This window comes from Mycteria americana, chromosome 3 (genome assembly GCF_035582795.1).
Source record: "Mycteria americana isolate JAX WOST 10 ecotype Jacksonville Zoo and Gardens chromosome 3, USCA_MyAme_1.0, whole genome shotgun sequence".
In the NCBI taxonomy this organism is placed as follows: Eukaryota; Metazoa; Chordata; class Aves; order Ciconiiformes; family Ciconiidae; genus Mycteria; species Mycteria americana.
In genome coordinates this window covers 92576995-92593157 of record NC_134367.1, presented here as the reverse complement: position 1 = coordinate 92593157, position 16163 = coordinate 92576995, and the positions used below count along the sequence as shown (strand labels likewise).

The window sequence follows — 16163 nt, the reverse complement described above, 5'->3', positions numbered from 1 at the left end:
AATTGTGTTTTTTAGAGTTAGCAGTTTGTGTTATATGTGCTACTCTCCTTGTCCTCAACATTGCTTAGGTGCTTTCCATCCCTTGCCCTCTGAGTCGGTGTCCCCCCTTTCTGGGTGTCAGTGGGAGGTAGCAGATGTGTTCCACTTCTCGGGAAATGCCCAGGATGCTCCGTATCACATCATGTCCATGTTAGGGCTTGGAGTGTCACGGAGCTTTCCTATGAGAGAGCATTAATTACATCCGAGCTGTGCCAAGCGAGCTAAGCCCCGAGCACTGGGACAAGCTGGGAAGGAAGGGACGATGACGAATAACACAAATGCCGCAGTTGTTTAAGGATGGACTTTAAAAAGAGCCTGAAATGTTAGCAGTAGCCTTTTCAAGGAGGTTTTCCTCTTCACAAGTAATTACTGAACTCCGTGGGAATAATTTGGAAATGTTAAGGATTTGGGAAAATAATAGCATGAAAACATAGCTCCTATCTGAATAGTTTGTGGACAAAATGATAGAATAATAGGCTCTTAGATCTGTATAACTCAGGTATTTTAGTGACTGGCTTAATTAGAAAAGCAGAGATACCTGTGGGGGGGGAAGAAACCTTAGAAGTGAAATCTGTTTTGAGAGGCAAATGGTAGTTAGGGGTGAAATAACATATTTCTTTTTTTTTTCAAACTCAGGTTGAGCAATAAGAGCTTTCTTTAGTAACTTAAAGAGAGAAATAAAGATACTTGTGACCTGTAATGACAATGGTTTTGGAAGAAGAACCTCATTAGATACTTTCTAGGTTTTATGGTTTCACTATAAAGAGAACCATTTTATTGTCTGAATTTCACATTATAGTAACAATTTGTTGTGTCATGTACCATTTCATTGGGGCAGTCACATTCCAAAGTGGAAGAGACTATGCTTCAGTGATGGGTGCTGGCATGTAAGATCTATCAAAGAGAGTCGTTGCTTTCTCACTGATTTGGTATGTGACAGTTTCCTAATACTAACTGTAAATAAAATGAATTTAATTGAAGTTGTTGCCTTTTTAAGACAAAAGTTCTTGAGTTCTTTGATTGAACTTTAGAGCTGCTTAATCATGTTCTAAATACAGCATGCCTTTTTGCATTGCGTGCAAAGTTGCTAAATAATTTTGTTTGTGGTTTCCCTCCATGAGGAAGGGGTTTGCTAGTTAAAATATTTTTAGGTTGTTAGAAAAGAATTACAGCAGAAGAGAATTTCTGAACTTGTTTAAGATTTGCAGCAAACTTCTTAGAATGTAAACACACTTGCCAAACAAACATCTAAAGTGACACTGATTTTCTTTCTAATAGGAGCACCTAGACAAAGCAATTGAACTTAAGCCTCAAGATCCTTTTTTATATTACCTAAATGGAAGATGGTGCTATTCAGTAAGTTGGTTTTTTATCTAACATATGAATTGAGTATATTGAAAAATGATAATGCATTTGAAATGAAATAGTGGGACTTAAGACAAAGTAGGTTTTTATTGAAGTAGGTGTTTTGAGCTAAATGAAGCAGTGCATTTACATTTCCTGAATTAACTTCCACATGTGTGATGTTAACTGCTGACCATTTCTGTCATATACATTAAGTAAGCTGTGCTTGTATGTCCCTCATTGTTGTGTTCAGGCTTCTTATCTGAATGTATGAATGAAAAGTAACTGATATTTGGAAGGGCGGAAGGGTGACCTCTGGTATTGCAAGCCTTGATTTCAGTTCTTTATTCTGCCACAAACTTTCTGCATGACCTTGGGCTGGTAACATAGCCTTTTGGTAACTTTACTCTCCATCCATAACTGAAGTTAAAGGCACTTACATGCTGTGGGATTATGGCTGTGGCAGCAAGACTACCATACTGGCTTGGTAAATTCCAGGAGAGTGTCACAACAAAGATGCAGGCATAAAAATCTATAATTCACCAAAAAGTTTTGCAAGAGATACAATTTGTGTTATGCCAACATAACAGGTGCTTTTAAATATTGTGTTAATGACATAGTGATAGTACTCATATATGAAAAATGAAAATAATTGTTTTACAAGCTTAGCTGTTGATAATTTTTTTTTTTTTAAAATAGTGCTTTTTTTTAAAAAAAATGGTGTAATATGAGAGTTGTCTTATTCTTAAGTGCACATCTTTGATGGCTCAGATGGCTATCCTTATTGCTTCATCTCTACTGCTGTGAGTGTCTTTCATCAGAAGAAAATGTTCTTGCATAGTCTATACTGTAAAAGATCAGTGGCGGGGGCTTCTGAGAATAACTGCTAATGTGCAGTGAATTCCAGCCCTGCCTTTTTCCTCCAGCTATTCCAGTGCTAGTCACTACGACGTGCCTGTGAACTGGAAAGAAGGAGTTGCTGTGATACATTACAACTTTGACTTTGTCTTTATCTGTGACAAGACTTAATGCAAAGTAATCTTTCAGCAGTTTTTTCAGGTCATATATTTAACTTTTAAAGAGCTTTCAGCAACTACATTTTTTCTCAGTTGATCTGAATAAGGAATGACAGCAACGTTTTCAAAGAGCTTTTCATTTTGGTTTTCATCACACTGTATTCTTGATTATCAGCATTAGCTATGCAAAAGTGAGTTGCTGAAGATTGTCCTATTGTATGCTTGCTGTCCTGCCTTTGAAGAGCATCTCTCTCACCAGTGATTCCTTAAACTGTTTTATACTGTACTGTGCCTGACAGCTGACTGCAGCATCCATTTATGTCAAACACTCCCAGATGTTTTTCATGGCTTATTTCTCACTTGAGTTATTGCTTTTGGAAACTTTACATGTAATCTCAGTATACCTCACTTTGTTCTTATTGCAGTGGTTTTTTACTCTTGTTTCATTTTAGTGACAATCACCACTTCCTGACTAATGCATGTGGTTTGTTGCACTATATCGTTACAAACTCGTGTTCCACACTTGCAGCATCTATGCAGGGCTTCCTTACTGAACATTAAAGCCACAGATTAGCATTTGCTTTAGGATATGACCGGACCTGCATTTTATTAAGTGAAACAATCCACCTAAACAGATGTAGCCACTGAAATACTTAAGGATTGATTCCTTTTTTTCTTTTTTTAAGTTCTTGCCTTCTGTGACTGTCTTGATGGCCATGACAAAATAGTAACCTGAAACACTTAGATTTTCATAGTACAAATAAATGTGAGTACAGGAGTGAATAACATTTTGTTTTCACTTCTGGGGCTGTCAGCTCTTAAAAACTTTCTGTCAGTTGCACACTTTCAGTAGCACGATGAGGCCATCATTTGGGAACACTAGTTTTGAGGCTCTACTATGGAAAGTAAGATCTTAATCCTAGCCCAGTGAAGTTGGTAATACCCTCCTTAGTTTTAGCAGACTGTATGATTAGGTTTCTGTGCTGATCCACTAATACAGGTTTTGGCCATGCATATGATATAGATAGTCTTAGAAGCTTGTGGAAGATGTGGCAAATTCCTTGCTCCTATTCTGCAGACTGTGGTGTTTCATGCTGTGGTAATGATCCCGAATGTAGACTGTTGGCTGTGGCACTGGTTCCAAATACTTCTTCAGGGTAGGGATCATGATAGGGTGCTTGAAAAATACATTTATCACTTCTTCTCTATACTGGTACCTGTAGCTAGAGTGATAATGCTCCTCTTGGACCTTCTGTTTTTTCTATTTAGTCTAGCTGAGGTTGAGGCTAGGAAGGCTGTGTTGTCCAATGTGAGGAAAGTAAAGAAGAAAAAGGGATGACTGAGGAAAGAAGGTTAGTTTTATATTTAGGCTAGCTGACTGTGGGGTCCAGTTAGGACTGGCCGCAATATTTGTTCTTTCACAAGCATGGCTTCCAGGGCCATTATTGTCTGGTTTTAGTTGCATATTCTTCTACTGAAGCAGTGTAGCTAAAAAACATAACTAACGTTTGATACTTTCTAGGCTTTGATAACATTTTTGGGAAACGTGATGTACTTAAGTCTTCCTAGTATAGTCAGACGCTTCCCATTCACTCCCCATTTAATGTTGGGGGATCTTATTACTATCTTCTAGTGCTGTTTTTTCAGCTGAAAAAACACTGAAAAAAATAGGTATAGCATAAGAGACTGCAAAAGGGGATGCTTCGAGTGTTGTAAATCTGGGCTCTGGTTCATTTTCACAAATGAAAATCAGTTGAACAGACTTTTAAGTAAAAAGTATAGTGGAGGCAAATGGAGAAGATTTATTGAAGGCTGAAATCTATATCCAGAGGCTGCATGCTGTACTCGTAAAGCTATTTGATTTGTGGAGTTTTGCCAGAATTTGGCTCTGACTGCCATTTCTCACCTTCTTCAGTGTAACGCAGTCCTTTACAAAGAGCAGTGGTATGGCAATGCCAAGTTTCTTACTCAGCAGTTATTCTCGCTGGGCCAGATCTGAAGCTGATGCAAAGTGTCATAGCACCTACCAGCAGGAGGGATGAGCTGGATTTTCACTGCCTTGCAGCAGTGGGTGTTTGTCTTTGATGGAGAGCCAGTGACAGTTGTGTGCCACCTTGTCTAAAAACCAATTTTTGTAGTTTCTTATTTCTCTTACCATAATAAAGCCAGTAGAGCTATACAAAAGAGGAAGATTATGTTCTGATGTGTGTGTCATCTCAGCTTTGTTAGAAAATTACTTCTGGTATCACAATCAGGTAGGCAAGATTTTCACCAATCATTTCATAGATGTCATGATGGGCAAAATTTTGCCTGGGAGACCTGCTGTGTGTACAAGAAGGCACGTATAGGTCTAATGTTTTTTGGTTTGTTTTGCACAGGTGACAAGGGAAAAAAAAAACTATTTACTTATGCATTGAGCAAACATAATTGAACACCACTAGTAATGGATAACTGCAGAACCCTACCAAATGTTATTTTAATATTCCTTTTTCCAGAGCTGATATGAACTTCTACGTAGTGGTAATTTTTTCCAGAATAGCTTTAGTGATAATGTTAGGAAAAGATGATTACCATATAATTGTAATGAAGATACTTTAAAATATCTAGTAAGCAAAGCAAACCAGTGTTTAGTATGTAAAAGAGATGTTACTATTCCGAAGAAAAACAACTGCAGCAAAATAATTTTCATTTAAAATGTCCTTGGTGGTGGATGAAACTTTTTATTCTCAGCCTTCTGTAATAAAAACAGGCTTTATTAAGTATCTATCTTTTAGAGAAGGTTTAATGTTTTAAATATATGCTTGGATTAGTTAATATGATTTAAAATAAGTACAGTGTTTAGAGCCTTTCAAGTTTCAGCTTTGTTTTTGTTAAAGGAAAATGGAAATTACTTTGCTCTTCAGATCAGCAAGAAATATTTATTGGAAGTCAATTGATCTGTGGTGCATGGCGTATAGGAATTAGTTTTCTTTCCTTAGCGTTTTGGGCGCAATTATTGGATAATCCTTTATAATTGTGTGTTTGTGGGGTTTTTTTAGTGTTTTAATGTTTAGAATAGCTTTTAAAACAGGGTATGTATCTAGTTAAGACTTATGGCTACTTGCCATTACAGGACTGACACAGAACAATTAGTGTATACTTGTGAAACTGAATCGGAGCCTCTGGTAAATGCTAGTGGGGTGTTAAAAATTAGATCTCTGGGGATTTTCTTTTTGGAGGTTACATGCCATGTGTTGGATTCATCTCTGGTGCATCCCAGTATCTGTTTCGGTTACATCAGGGAACAAATTGACCCAGTTCCTTTGTCTGTGTGCTCTGTAAGTCTGCTCCCCTTACCGGAAAGTGAAAAGCCCAGGGAATTCAAGTTGGATAAATGCCTAAGTGTCTGTGCAGAGTGTCCTGGTTCCTCAGCTGGCAAGAAAGGGAATATTTGTGTTGGAAGCCAGTATTTTAAAACTGCTGTCCAGTTACTTAATCTCTTCCAGAAGTCAAAACATTGCAAAATTATTTAATACAATTTTACATTAATATATTGTAATAAAAAAGAAAAAGAAACTCTCTGGGGATATTTAAGAAGGTGCCATTAATATTTTACTGAAGCTGGATCAATGGGATGGTTTTCCTTTATGGAAGACAGTTGTGTGATCTGTCTTCAGTGAGCTATTAGCAAGGAAACATCGGAGGAGGAAATCCTTTAGGGCTGCAAGTCAATCCTGACTGAATTTTTCAATCCAAGTGGGTTAGTTTCCTTGGTACCAACATCCTGGAATTTGAAAAGAGCTGTCAATGGGCAGGGTTTGCATCTCATCAAAAACAAACAAGACAAAACCAAAAAAAACCGAACTCCAGCCAGTGTTTTAGTTCATATGTGAATTTTGCTGATCCTTGGCTAAGGAAGAGAAAGGGATGTTAGGAAAACCCTTTTCCCAGTATTTAGGGGAGAACCACATGACATAAGATTTATTCTAATCAAGTTACTTTGAATTAAAAGCTGTGCTTGTGTGTGTTTAGCGGAAGGCTGTAATTTCCTGTTCATCATTATTGCTCCAGGACACAATTTTGTGTCTTTCATAAAACAGGTCTTTTCCATGTGTCCCACCTCAGTCATAGGGGATGACTGAGGTGGGACTGACTCAGGTGGGGCGTGGTTAAGCTGTTGTGATGGGATTCACCTCCCTGTCTTTAGCCATCCACAAGGTATAATTGTCTATGCTCCTTTTGTAGTTGAAGGAAAGAAAGAAGAGAAAGAGAGGAGTGTTCATCCCAGACTAATGTAGGTGAAGAGGAATTGCCTAATGGAAATGCCTCTCTCTATATTGACCATGCAAGGAACCTGGATGACTCGCATAAACTAGGCACTTCATTTATGGATGGCTAGAGTTAGCTGCAACGAATTCATCAAGCCAGTGGCATATAAGTCTGACTGCTCAAAACATTACAGAACTCTCAGACTATCTTTGTAATAGTCACAAAGTATATGGCTGGAGCCAGTGCACATTAAAGAAAACTCGCTATTGTGCATACATGCATTTCACTTTCAAACATTGCTTCAGGTTAGTGGGATTTGTAATATAAAAATGGCCAAGAGCATATATGTTTGGGCTTTTTTTGAGTTTGAGTAGTGCAAAGCAGTACCCAAGCCAGACAAAATAAGGACTAAAACCTCAGTAAATCAGTTCTGATTAAATCTTGTAAGAAAATAAAACAACTTCCAGGAAGAACTTGGTTTTCAATAGGTAATTATAACTTCACATGGAAAACCTGCAATTTTGTTTCCTTGCTATTGCATAACAGCAGACACGTGTGTGGTAATTGTATCTGTGTGGTGTATGTGTATCTCCAGGGTGTTGTGTGGTCTTGCAAAGAACAGTGTAAGCATACACGTTCCCTTTTTTTTTTTTCCCCTCTCTTCCTCCCTCTGTAAGCTACCTCTATCTTGATGTAATGGACCTAGAAATATACAAAACCTCTTCCAAAAGAATAGAGAACACTGCAGCAGTAGATTGGCATGAAGAAAACAATACTTTTGCAAAAATCCTTTTAAAATCACTCACAGAAGATGTCTCAGAAACTATAGAGCAGCTAGGGAAATGAAGTGTGTGAGGGAATTATATACATACCTACAATTTGAAGTTTTAACCAGCATGCTGCAGTTTGTAACACAGTGTGAAAGCACTACAGTGCAGAGAGGGGAAACATCTTGTTGCTTCAATTATAAAAACTCTGGGATTGCTGGACAGCTTTTGTAAAAAATACTTTATTCCCTTAGAAGAGTCTTCAAGAGTGGGATATGCAAGAGAGAGAGAATGAAAAAAAGCTTTATTTTCTTAATATTGTTTCTCTCTGGAATATAATTTTTAGTGGTTTTTGTGTGAAAGACTTACTGACGGCATTTAACAAATAAGGCATTGGACCCTGCCGAACAACCAGCAAGACTTGACCAGGATGCCTTCTTTCTCCAAGCAATGTTGCTCTTATGTAGCTAGAGTCATTGGGGCCAGACGAGAAAACATGGTCCTATGTGTTTTGCTGTTGCGTGCTGGCCTGTATTTGTACTCTTTGCAATGGTATTTTTAGGGCAGTTTGCAACAAGAAATACATAGAGCTTGATGTCTGTTCAAAAGAGAAGCATTCTGGTTGGTGGCTGTGGATAGTTACGTGTGGATGGATTCTTGTATTTTACCATAATTAACTGACATTACTGGATAGTTGCTGGATTTAGCTGGAGAAGGTGGGGGGAGCAGCAACAGCCCTGAAGAGACTGGGAAGCCAGGGAATGAGGCGGGAATAATCTAAAGCTATCCAAAACGATTTTAATTTTTACAACAGTAGGACAGACTTCAGTTCAAGGCTCAACTCTGTTACTTGAATTGCAGCTCCCTCTGAAAAAGAGATGTCCCTATGTGACTCATATTTCACTTCCAGGTCTCTGATGAGAGGCTCTCTTTCTTTGCATGTGTGTATCCCTTCTCTGTGTTGCCTCGGCATAGATCAGGCCAGAAATTGCTAGGAAAACACAGAACCTTGTTTTTTACCATTTTTAAACTCAGCTGTACTCTGTGACAGGAGCCATCAGTGCTGTGATTCAAATACTTATGTGAAGGAATAAAGTTCTGACTTTTCCTTACAGATCTAGTAGAAGTATCCAAAGGAGGGTGGCTTCTCTTCTCCATTTAAACAGGCTCCAGTCTCACATTGCATTTCTTAGCAGCTCCATCCTTCGTTAGAGATGTGAGGTGTGTTTCGCCAGGTTAGGTGATGGAGCCAAATACCTTATGGCAGCAACCAGAGCAGTTTCTGTCAGGTATCAGTAGGGGAAGAAGTCATGTACATTGTGTGGCAATATGACAGTTCCCTAAAGTCCTTTTATAGCAGCCCATCTTCCTGAAATGAGAAGAGGTCTTTGGCAAGTGTTATTTGTCAGATTTGAAGAGGAAAAAATGAAGCCTATTTCTTAACAGTGGTTGTCATCAGCTTCTGTGTAATAAAAGAACTTGTTTTACAAGCGCCAAAAGCACTCACATTCTGACTGTAGCAACAGCTTTTCGTAATGTTGAAAAGTAGTCAAGTACATGGATTATCATGCTAAGCTGTCTGTCTCATGAAAACCTTAACAGGTTTAAAGCACTATTTCTAGCCTTAGGTTTTAAAAAATGGCAAGGTCTTATGAAACCTAAACTGTACTTTAAGCTTTGTACATTGGAATAATCTCATATCAATGATGTTGGTGTTATGTCGTGTATTTCTTAATGTGTACCTTTTCCTGTTAACAGAACCTAAAATCCAACACACTATGCTTTGAGCTGGCAAATCAACAGTATAAAACATTCCTTTACAGGTTCTTTTGCAAAATACGTTGTATAAGTAGTACAGTGGCACAGGACAGTATTTACTCCAAAACTGAGAAGCGACCCTAAAGACTTTGGATTTTTTTTTTTTTTATTATTATTATAGGTAGCTCAGTTGTCTTGGATTGAAAAGAAAGTAGCTGCTGCTCTCTTTGGGACTCCACCAACTTCAACAGTAGAAGAAGCATTGCAGAATTTCCTTAAGGTAAGCCCTAGCCAAGGGTTTTCCTGTGTAACTGTTTACCAGCTGCTATATGTGACTGTTGTCAAGATGTCTGCTCAACACATTATGTTCAGTAGCTATAAATCCAGGGCTCTCCTAAATACCATAGAGCTCTCTACTAAAATATTTTTTCTTTTCTATTTTAAAATTAGTTTGGAGATTAGTGGCTAGCACCTTTCTTCTCTTTCTTTAGTTTTAGGGAATTCTTCAATGACTTGCCATGGTTAGTAATTACTGGATTTAATGTGAGACGGATATAGATTAGTTATATATGCCATTGAAACAAATTAACCATAGCAATAAGTGATGAATTGTCTGTTTCTGCAGGGGGGTTAAAATAGGCAAGGAAAACTTTGACATTGTGACACTTCTTTTTTTCTGATCTGAAAACGCTTTCTCTTTTTTCTGATTTTTCTCATTGAATGTCACTAGAAGCCTTTCTTGTTCGTGGAGATGAAATTACCTTTGTAGTGAAGTAGAAAACAAAGCTCTGTCATATAGGTTCATGTTCCTGGGCATTCTACTTGAATGCACAGTTATGAGAAAACACCACATGAATAAAATAAACCTGTCTTTCAGTGTCTTTTATATGAATCATTTCTACTTCTGGAGCTGAAAAATACAAGTTTTTCACATGACCGAATTCAAAGCATAAAATTCCATCATTAGAATTACTTTCAGTCAGTTTCTCAAAGGAATTGAACAAGCATATTTTCTTCACTATCAAAAGTGCTTGTTTTCCATGTTCTTAGTCTATTTAAAGATGGAACGATCTCGTGAATTTTGGACAATACAATACGTTACCATCTTCCCGGTTTAAGAGATTTTATCTTTAAGGTCAAACTCTAAAGGTGGTAGAAATAATTTGAAATGTTCACTTTAGCTTCAGGGTACTTTGTGGTGGGCTGCAGAGTAACTGTGGTTTTAAGTAATCTTCTGCAACAAAAATTAAATTACTGGCTAAAAGACAACAGTTGTCTGATAATACACAGTTGTAGTGAAAGCAGCATTATTTTGGTCCAAGGATTACAGCTATGATAAATTCCACTGATGTAGTTTTTCTCTCCCAAAAGCTGTTTGTTGATTAAAGCTGCTTCTTGGTTACTAGATAATTGGTAAGGTTTTTACTCATCTTTCAAGCTTCTACATCCTTGGTGTGTTTTAAAACGAAGACAATCTTGAATTGTTTTAATGATCTGAACTTTTCAGAAGACGGTAATGTGAAAAGAAAGTTGAACCCAGAGCTAGAAGATAGGGGTCTGTGAAAGAAAAATAATTATAAAGTTGATGAATACAGTTCATTGCCCATTACATGAAGTGTGAATGGTTGGTTGCTTCTTTATTTCTTTGACAAGGAAATAAATATTAATAATGTAGGGAGAGCAGTGTCTTCCAACCCAGTGTGTAAGTGAATGAATCCAATAGATATTCTATAGAATGATCCAATATCTTTACAAAGCACTTAGGGAGTGAGGAGAGCAAGAAATACAGAACATTTTTATGTGTTCAATATCAGCACCTCATGTGCCTGGTTTGGGTTTTGGGTTTTCTTGTTTTCTTGATTTTTTTTTTTTTTTTTAAATGCTAAACAGATTGTGGTGCACACAGTAGGGATGATTCAGTCTGATGTTTGAGGAAGCTTAGTGCATTACTAAAAATGCTATGCAGACCACATAAATCTCATCACACAAGTTTTATGTCTATTTTCTTTCCTGTTTTTTATTATTTAGGCAGAAGAAATGCGTCCCGGATATTCCAAATACAATTATGTGTATTTGGCAAAGGTAACCAAGTTCTTTTAAAAATAATGATTTGTAGGCTCTGGTATTCTTACAGTGGTCTGATTGGAAACAAAATGTTTTTTCTTCTCAGTGCTATAAAGATCTTGGCCAGAAAAACAATGCACTGAAGTACTGTGATTCTGCACTGTCAATTCTCTCAGTTACTAATGAGGTGGGTATTGAGAGTGATAACTTGTTCTCTTGTGACCGCTGTCTTGTCTTTGGCACCCATTATTGCGCTGTCAGTAATAACATAATGTTTCACTTTTTCCTCTGAACACAGAACCTTCCTTTATCCTCCACTCTAGGTTGGCTCATTACAGTTGTCTGTATCAACAGCTTTAAAAAAATCTTTGGGGAACTATCAGGGTCTTGTCTGTGTCAGAGGCTGTCAGAAATTGAATTGCACTCTTTGTAATTCAACCCATTTCATTAGACGATCTTAAGCATAAGCAGTTGAGTGTGTCACTCTAGCTGTGCTGAAATTTTGCCCCAGACCTACTTTTTCTCAGTTGAAAGCACTCTGGATTTTTGTCCCACAGTCCCTATTTCTGCTCCTGAAAGCCTCTGGTTTGTGATTCTTGTCAAGGCCTCCAGGGCAGCGTGTTAGCTATAGCAGAGGTAGATGAGTTATTCAAGATTGCCTGTTTTCAACCACAGTGCAGTTAAAGAGGGACAGTTCTTCCAGTTACATCTACTGGAACATAGTTTATTCTAAGAGATTATTAGATTCCTTTTTAGGCCCTTTAGAGTATTTTTAGTATGTGGACACAAAATTTCTACAGATATTTGAGAGATTGTAAGTGATTTAATTTCTCAAATATAAACCAAGTCAAGGCAAGAAGGTTCACCCTGTCTGATCTTATGTAGAAGCAAGTTCCATAATTACTGACCTATGACTGGAAACATCTTACCATCCTGGAGTGTGACAATTTCAAACCTGAGCTTTGTCAGCCTAAGGGACCCCCTGTGAGCACAGCAGATGTGGTAGGGAGAGAGAGAGGGGATTCCAGAGGCAAATTGGCCCTATCCCATTTAATTCTTTGAAGTTAAGGAAAAAGACCATTAAATAGCTCTGCAACTTGATTGACAATAAATGCTGTGTGTGGAGCACTAACATGTTTATGTCAAGTGTTCCTGCTGGGAAGAAAGACCACTGCATGCCTCACCAGCAGCTGCTCCTGGGTGGCCTTTATTTTTGGCCCAAGTTATAGTATGTACCAATCATAAATTAAGCAATCATTGCTCAAGTTCAGTGTTTCTTTAAATATGTATTGATACAGATATGGCATTAATAATCTTTTAACTCCGCTTTATTCTTTCCTTACTGTTGAAATGTATCTTCAGCTTGCCTATTACAGAACGCAGGAAAGACTGCTATAAATTATGCATTATTTGTTACCTTACATTTTTGCACAAAAAGTAGGACCAGTGATGTAAGGGAGAGAGCATACAACTGAAACTGCTTTAACTCAGCCTGTTTTGTATGTATCTGCACTGACTGTGCTGGTGAATTTTTTGTTTTTCCTGTATTCAACTTAGTACAGGCCAGGTGCAATGAACTCTGAAGCTATCTGGTAAAATTGCAAGCAAACATATCTCACAGAAACTTCTGGTGGGCAGAAGACTGCCTGTGTTTAGTAAACTGGAAGTCATTCAACATATTCATAAGGACTCCTTGAAAAAGTATAGAGGTAGCATAGATTGGGATTCATCATTGAGAACAATAGCTGGACAAAATTTTGGTGACCAACAGTAGTTGCTGAGGCTCCCCCTACACTCGGTGGAGAGACATAGATGCACCCAGGCGCCTCATCTTGCTTCTCTCTGTCCCCTGATGGCAGAGAGAGAGACTAGATGCGAAGGTATGTGCAAGATGTGTACCTGAGACACCTGACTCCTAGGCTGTGCAGTTAATGAGAGGTGAATCCTGCCTCTGAAGTCCAGTGTCACCAGTCTAAACGTGAGCCGGAGTTCAGTGTGTCCTAGGCCACCTGGAGGGGCTTAGTCCCTGGTAAAAGGAATAGCCCGTCACTTTTCTGAAGTACAGGCAGACCTCAGCAGACACTGAGGTGAGAGCATGAAATTGGGAGCAATCTGGGGGGGAGGGTTGTGTGTGTGTATTGTGGCAAGCAGAGTGGTGATGAGAGTAAGAATGATACTGGTTTGTGAACAGAAGAAGGAGCGGCAAATGGGCCCCAAAAATCTTTGTCCATCTGAAGAGGACAAGATGATTTGTCCTCTTCTGTTTTGACTAATTCTATAGATATCACAGATTTTTCTGCTTTGTCTTGTTTACTTGTGATGTCTTTTAAGTTTAGAAAAAAAAGTCCAGGAAAATATGTCATTGGGGCAATAGTGTGTAACTCAATTTAAAAAAAAAAAAAAAAAAAAGCAGTCAGCACAAGGTAAAGCCAAGTGCATGCTGAAAGGAATTACTATAAAATGGAGATCTGGAACACAAACTCTGCTGATGCTAACTGTTACCTGAAGTCCCATCTGAATTAGAATATTACGTGTTGTTTTGGTTATTGTGTTAGAGAAAGATTGTTACTGATTTTTTGGGGAAACATGTTGGAACTGAAGTGCTTCAGGGCTTGGAGCTGTATGTAGGAATAACATTTAGTCAGGTTAGTTTAAGGGAGGGAAGAGATTGTAAAAAGACTAAAGAGACATTGGGGAGACAGTAATAAACAGATGCTGATAAAGTGCCTGAATTGACTACAGCCCTGTAAAAGATGGGATTCGTGGTCTGAAATACAAAACACAGGTCAGCAGCAGTCTGAGGATTTTTTTCAGTTTGCCACAGCAGAGGATCTCAAGGTTGTCAGCAGCGTGGTATGTTGTCACTGTCATGCGAAACTCATCATTCCCAAGTGTAATCATAGTTTCTCATGTGAGTTTTCTCTCTTTCTTCAAGCAAGGGAATTCCTTTATTGTTTTTAAATGTTGGCTTCTACTGAGAAACATGTATATGTATAAAGGCATAAAATCAGGAGCAGACTGAGAGACAAAGTTGCTGGAAAGGTGCCACATTTAGGAAATGTGTAGTATTTCATGATACAAATCATCCTGCAGCATAAGTATGAAAAATAATAGTAGCCAATGGTTTACTTTTTATTGCTTCTGAGCATCCACAGTTTCCAGTGACTTCAGTGGGAACCAGAGGTGCTCGGCATCACTAAAATAGCCCATAGCTCATTTTAATCCTCAGGTCAAATTCTCAGCTGGTCTAACTCAGGACACTTCTTCAACACTTTGTCTAGGATTCATTTCATGTAACATTTCAAGTTAAGTGAGATGATTTTTGTCTTGAATGTTGTATCACATCCAAATATCCCTTCTGTGCATCTGTTCTACCACTTACAGAATATGTTTTTAATTCAAGGGGTAGAGGGGCTTTCAAACAGAGGTAATTCTTGTTAAAGAAAAAAAAATAGTCAAATGGCCAGTTTCAACCCTATAATGAACCTTAAAAAGGATACCAAAGAAATCATCAAAGAAGAGACAACTTCTGATTGAATGACTCCTTTAAGTCCTAATACCAGTTTTTAAAAACAGTTTGGCACATTTTTAGCTAATCAGTCTATGGGGTTTTGTATTTTAAAAGGAAATACAGGAGATTTGGTGCAAATTACATCTGGAAAACAAAACTGATGTTACAGTACTACTTTAGAGACTTTTCCCTTTATCCTCTCTACTCTAAACAAAAACCTCTAATGAATCATACGGTCCTTCCTTCGCCATAAATACTGTCATACTGTAGAGTGGTACTTCACTGCTGGAGGTGCACAGGACATTAAATTGTCCTGCTTTTCTCTGGTTGCTGTCCAGGTGGATAACCTCAGGGTCCTGGGAAACACTCACCCCTTCAGTAAAAGAGATCTTCATGTTCAGGGCTGCTGTGAGTTATTGTAAAGCATATAACAGCTGCTCTGTTTATCTAGTAGATGTTGCATTACCCTTACTGAGATTCATTACTTTGTAGTGCTCTCAAAGCCTTGGTGAGTGTGACTACATGAAGGGCTGTTGAAACCAGATGTGGTGGACTACTGTGATGGAAAAAAAGGACTTTTTAAAATTTGGGGAGAAAAATGTAATTTAAATTTGAAAACATGAGCATTCATCTTGCATATAGAAAGACAAAATGAGTGTGGAGGGGTGTGCGCTTGATTAAACACATAGTGCTTTGCACGTAAGGGGAATTACACACTAATTTACACACAAAGACTGTTGAGTATTTTCAAGGCTGGAACTTGTAGAAAATTAAAGTCTCAATGTAGGATTATAAGGTATAATAGTAAAGAAATTATTTTTTCTTGTATCTGGAGATGAGCACAGGTGTGAGAGTGAACTCTGTGCTTGTAGGACCAGTAAGCTCACCACAAAGGGATTAACAGCCAAGCAGAGAAAGAGATTAAAATTTCGAAGTTCTGGTCTCTATTATATTTTTTGAAAATGAATCTAAAAAGCAGCAGTTATATTACAAAAAATGTAGTCTTGGAAGAGCCGAAGACAGCAAAGCAGGAAGAATGCAAAGCAAATCTATTTGCACTCAAAGTTGCTGAAAGTCTTATGTAAAATGCAAATAAAAACTTCCTGAAGCTGAGAATGTATTTTACAAAATTATTGGTCATTTAAAAAAAAAAAAAGTCTTAATTTCAAAAACACTCCCTCCTTCCCAGCAATTACAAATGAAGGCAATTCAGAGTTGACATTAACAAGTGAGAGAGATTTAGATATTACAGAAATTGATCATGACGGCGTTCACTTCTTACAGGTGTAGAATGGCAGGAAGCAGAGACTTGTTAAAGACTCTGCCATCGGCCTCAATGACATTTGAAACTCTAGAAAAGCCCATGTGGAGGAGGAGATAAATGTAATAATGGGCAGGAACAGTGGCTGAATGTTT

The 16163-nt window shown here is 38.0% G+C and overlaps 1 protein-coding gene across 3 annotated transcripts in view; it reads left to right on the top strand.

Moving 5' to 3' along the window:
* The window catches only part of RMDN2 (regulator of microtubule dynamics 2), a 115714-nt gene that overhangs the window by 25591 nt on the left and 73960 nt on the right, over positions 1 to 16163 (top strand). For all 3 annotated transcript variants that reach the window (XM_075496093.1, XM_075496094.1, XM_075496091.1), the window contains exons 7-10: positions 1318 to 1395; positions 9354 to 9452; positions 11201 to 11254; positions 11343 to 11423. In XM_075496093.1, the coding sequence (XP_075352208.1) occupies positions 1318 to 1395; positions 9354 to 9452; positions 11201 to 11254; positions 11343 to 11423 (312 nt within the window). The remainder of the gene's footprint in view (positions 1 to 1317; positions 1396 to 9353; positions 9453 to 11200; positions 11255 to 11342; positions 11424 to 16163) is intronic.